This window comes from Euprymna scolopes, chromosome 45, assembly GCF_053919585.1.
Source record: "Euprymna scolopes isolate OS-2025 chromosome 45, ASM5391958v1, whole genome shotgun sequence".
NCBI classification, from domain to species: Eukaryota; Metazoa; Mollusca; class Cephalopoda; order Sepiida; family Sepiolidae; genus Euprymna; species Euprymna scolopes.
In genome coordinates, this window is record NC_136526.1 from 53752171 (window position 1) to 53757008 (window position 4838).

General features: G+C 32.5%; 1 protein-coding gene across 1 annotated transcript; it reads right to left on the minus strand.

Moving 5' to 3' along the window:
* Positions 1 to 964: 964 nt before the first annotated feature.
* On the minus strand, positions 965 to 4416 carry LOC145269193 (general transcription factor II-I repeat domain-containing protein 2-like). Its single transcript, XM_080124808.1, has 2 exons — positions 4102 to 4416; positions 965 to 2840 (listed from the first exon to the last, which is right to left on the minus strand). The coding sequence occupies exon 2, from the start codon at positions 2819 to 2821 to the stop codon at positions 965 to 967; it is 1857 nt and encodes a 618-aa protein (XP_079980934.1). The 5' UTR covers positions 2822 to 2840; positions 4102 to 4416.
* Positions 4417 to 4838: the final 422 nt, after the last annotated feature.

A 4838-nucleotide genomic window follows, 5' to 3' on the forward strand; every position in this document is an offset into this window, starting at 1 on the left:
ACAAAGTAACTACCTCCATTGGAAGATATGTGGAGAGATGCAACGAACATCTGGGAACATGAACCACCACTGATAACATCAAATGGAAATGTGACAGTGTTCTATGACAAAGATATACAGGCGGGCAGATAGATAAGACAAGGCTATTGAACCAGATATTGTAATACAGAACTAGCCCGAAAGAACTGCTCATTATTGATGTCACAGTCCCAAATGATTTTGGCCTTAAGAGCTTAACGGGGAAAAGATAACAAAATATCAGAACATAAAAAATGATCTAAAAACGACATGGTCTCTGAAAGAAAGAAATATTATACTGGTTGTGATAGAAGCAACTGGTTTAATAAAAAAGAATCTTCAGAAATACTTAGAAAAATACTGGAAGACGAAGCTGTAACGAAATACAAATAGCAGCCATACAGGGAACAGCATCTATTCTTAAGAGCTCTCGGATATAAATTTAAATCATAACAGAATCAAGTGTTAGCCCCAGGAGGGAGCCCCTTGATATCTTAAAACTTACTGAAGTTAAATAATAAAAAAAAAGGGAAGGGCACATTATTGTGAAGTTTGTGTACATACAGGGTGACCCCCCCCCCCCTCTCAAAAAAAAAAAAAATACGGGCTCCCAACTCTAATTAGGCCCCGTTTCTTAGTGTTTTGTCCGAATGAAATGAACCTTTGGTCATAACTAGTTTATTATATTCAAAACATTATCTGAAAACACGAAGGTCTTTTACCTTTTTTTCTCTCCGTCCTACAGCATATGTTCTAGATCAGGGGTCGGCAACCTTTTGTTTAGCGTGTGCCGACTTAGGGTTTCAAATTATTCAGCGTGCCAACATTTATTATTTATAACGATCAAGGTCAATATACCTGTTCTCTATATTTATTTCATAAAATATATAATAATGTCAAAGTTTATAAATAATGTGAAAAAACTGTTTCTGAAAAGTTTTTATTATTAATGGGACCCTTGTCCTTGCATGGTCTTTGCCAATTCCTCAATGTCGGGAACATACTTTGTAACTTTGAGCTTAACACAGTTTTCTGAATGTTCAGGTGTTAGACGACTTCGACGTGGAGACAACACTGCTTTCATGTGAGAGAAAATTTGCTCACAAGAATAAGTTGAACCAAAAGCTGAGAGAAGAGCAAAAGCAATTTTCTTCAAACAGATGAATGAGCTTGGGAGGGAGATCCAACAGTTCAGAATAGCACCAGACTTTTCAAAATTTTCATCTTCCAGAGACTTTCTTAGTTCAGCAAATTTTAATGTCCATATTTCTGAAGACCTAAATTCAATCTGTTGCATTTCAAAATCATCAATGTCCATCCAGCTAAAAAGTTCCAGTTGGGCATTTGTCAAATCAAGCATGTCGGGCTTAATCAGATATGAAAATAAGGATCCATGAATGTAGAAGTCCTGGCTTCGTTTTTCGAATTCTGCTTTGAGTGCTTTCACGTACTCCTGAAGCTCATCTGTGTTCACTTCGAATTGATTTGCATGATTTTTCACATTTGGAAAGTACTTAAATGCTTTGATGTTGATGTCACGGGTAAAAATGTCAAGTTTCATTGTAAACGCTTTCCAATAGCTGAAAAGATCAAGGACTGTTTGTCCCTGTCCTTGTGATTTCAAATTAAGCTCATTCAAATGTGTGTTTATGTCGGTCATAAACATCAACTTCAACAACCAGCTTTCATCATTCAGCTGAGGGAATCGTTTCTGTTTTTCATCAAGAAACATCTTAATAGCCTCAAGACAACAAACAAATCTAGCTAAAACTTTGCCTCGACTAAGCCAGCGAACATTGTTGTATAACAGAAGATCTCCATATTCACACTCAACTTCTTGTAGAAGCGATTTGAATTGCCTGTGAACCAATGAAGAGCGAGAAATAAGAAAGTTGATTATCTCAACAACAGTTTTCATCACAGAGACCAAATCCAAAGACGAGGTCTTTGCACATAAGCCCTCCTGATGTATAATACAATGAAAACTTAACAGTTTGCGTCCAACATGATTTTCCAGAAGTTTTACAAATCCTTTCTTCTTGCCAACCATTGCAGCAGCACCATCGGTTGTTACGCAGAATAATTTGTTCAAGTTAATGTCTTGTTTAGAAAAATAACCAGTAAATGCACACAAAATATCTTCTGCTTTGGTTGTATCATGAAGGGGTAATAAACAACACAACTCCTCATAAATGTGGTTATTCTCGAGATATCTTGCAACCACTGCTAGGCGAGACGCATCGTTTACATCGGTGCTTTCATCAAGAGCGACACTAAATACAAGGGATTGCTTTAATCCAGTTGTTTGCTTAGTTGTCACATTTTCAGCCAAGTCAGATATGCGCCTCTCAACTGATCTTGCAGAGACTGGTATTTCTCTAATTCGAGAGAGTATAATGTCCTTATTTTTTAAATCACGAAACAAAACTTCAGCACCACTCAAAAAAGCTTCTTTGATGTATTCACCATCTGTAAAAGGTTTACCATTTAAAGCCACACACTGGGCTATTTTGTAACTACATTCAGTAGCTTTACTCTTCATTCCAACAGCTTGGCTCAAAATAACAGTTTGTTTTTTGAAACCAGAAATAGCTTTTTTGATGGCTTCACCTTTTTCTTCTGAAGTTTTAAACTTAGATTGATGTTTGGTTTGAAAGTGCCTTTGTACACTAGATGTGCGACACACAACACTTTCGCAACAGAAAGCACAAACAGCACGATCCTTTTGTTCCACAAATCCATATTCTATTGTCCAATTGTCTTGAAATGGGCGATGATCAAGTTTTCTTTTCTTTTCAGTCATATCTAACAGCAGGGGTATTCTGAAAATATAAATAGGCCTAATTACGTAAACATCAATTATGATATATATAAAATACCAAACAAATTATTCTTGCCTTTGCTGTGGGAGAACCAGGATACATTTTAATAAAAATTGTGGAGAAAAATTATGTACAGGGTGTCCCAGAAAAAGTCTAAAGGTTTTGATTAGCTCGAGCTAGGATCCTATTCGTGCGTGGCATTCACAATTTAAAAAAAATATTTCATCCACGTATTCCTCCAATCATACCATTTTGTTTAGTATGAAGATGATCGAAATTGCTCATCTCTTCTAATCCCAGTTACGAGCTTGAAAATTAAAAGTACAATTTCAAGAATTTGAAAGGCAATTATACCTTATCTTGTATTCATATTCTGACCACTGAACAATTCTGTAACTCTAGCACCCTTCCTAAATTTAACACCCCTCAATTTCAAACAGCAAATAAAATGTTTAAAACTAATAATTTTCAAAATTTTTTTAGCTCATTGTGTTTAGGAAAGATTTTTCTTAAAGAAAAGTAAAACTTTTTAAAATAAAATCTCATATAATTAATTTTATCGTAAAAAATATCACAAAAAAGTCAAAGCTTCCTTACTGCGCGTGAGCGTTTTCACGTAATAGTTTCAATTTCAATTTGTAAATTTGTAAATTCTTGAAAATTTTCTATGATTTTAAAAATCGATAATTTTTTTTCTATTCATCAAATCCTTTTCATTTTTTCAGATTTTATGTAAAATTCTACGCTCTTTCGAATGGAAATAAAATTATTTTCTGAAAAATTCATTTTCATACTTCTTTTATTTATTTTTACCCCCCCCTCTGTCTAAAAGTATGAAAGTATGAATTTCTATTAAAAATTCGTCTCGGAACACTCTAATTTATATCTTTATTTAAAGATCATAAAAAAATGAATAAAATAATGTGTTGTTTTTTTTTAAACCTTTATCCCTTCATTTTGAAAATAAACGCTAAAGTTTAAAATATGTACATTCTTTTATTTTTTAAAAAAGATTTATGAGCTGTGTAATTTTTTTATTTTTATCATGCTAAAAAAATTAAAGTTTCTTTAGTCTTTCCCTTAAAATTAAATTTGCTCTTTCGAAGATCTGCTAAAATAGCTATTTTATCTGTATCGGAACACTTAGTAAATGTTACGAAAAAAAGAAAACCATGTAAAAATATTTAAAAACAAAAAAAAAATATAAACTGAAAGTTATCCCTTCTATTTATAATCATTATTTAAAGCTTAAAGTACTCACAACAAACATTCTCCTTTTTTCAAATAGAGTCCACGTGTTTTTAATCTCTCTTAGAGCTGATGACAGATTTATGACAAGCTTAGTGAAAGAAAGGGTAAGTGGTAAGTTAGAGAGTTACAGTATAGGGAGATAACAAAAATGGAAGTTTGTTTTGTTTTGGTAAGCTTTAACCCCAAAATGACCCATTGCCAGTCATCGTCTCTTCACAAGGGATGGTAAATAGTGTCATTTAGTGTGAAAAAAGGAGGGGTTTTACATATTGTTCCAGAACATTATAATCATTTCTCACTCTTTCTCTCTCTTTCTGCTAAACGAACGACAGACAGATATTGAAAAAAAAATGACTACCAAAAAATAATTTGTTTCCTAATAAGGTTTATCATATTTTGAATATGGTAGCATATACTTAGTTTCATTACAAAACTTAAATAATAATAAAAAGCTAAAAACAAAAGTTTTATAATTACAAATAAAAATTTATATACTTTTCTTAACTTTTTTTCCGGCATTGTTTTTTTATTTGTATAAATATTAAAATAAATTTAAACAAAAACAAATAAACTCCATGTTACACGTGTTGTTATTATCACTGGTAAGTGTTTTATTTTAATTAAGATAATCATAGTCAAAAGATTTTTTGGTTTACATATACACTTTTTATAATTTCAAGTTAAATTTTATATACACTTCAAGGCATCCGTAGATTTCAAATGTCAGCGCTGCTGCTGATGTAAACA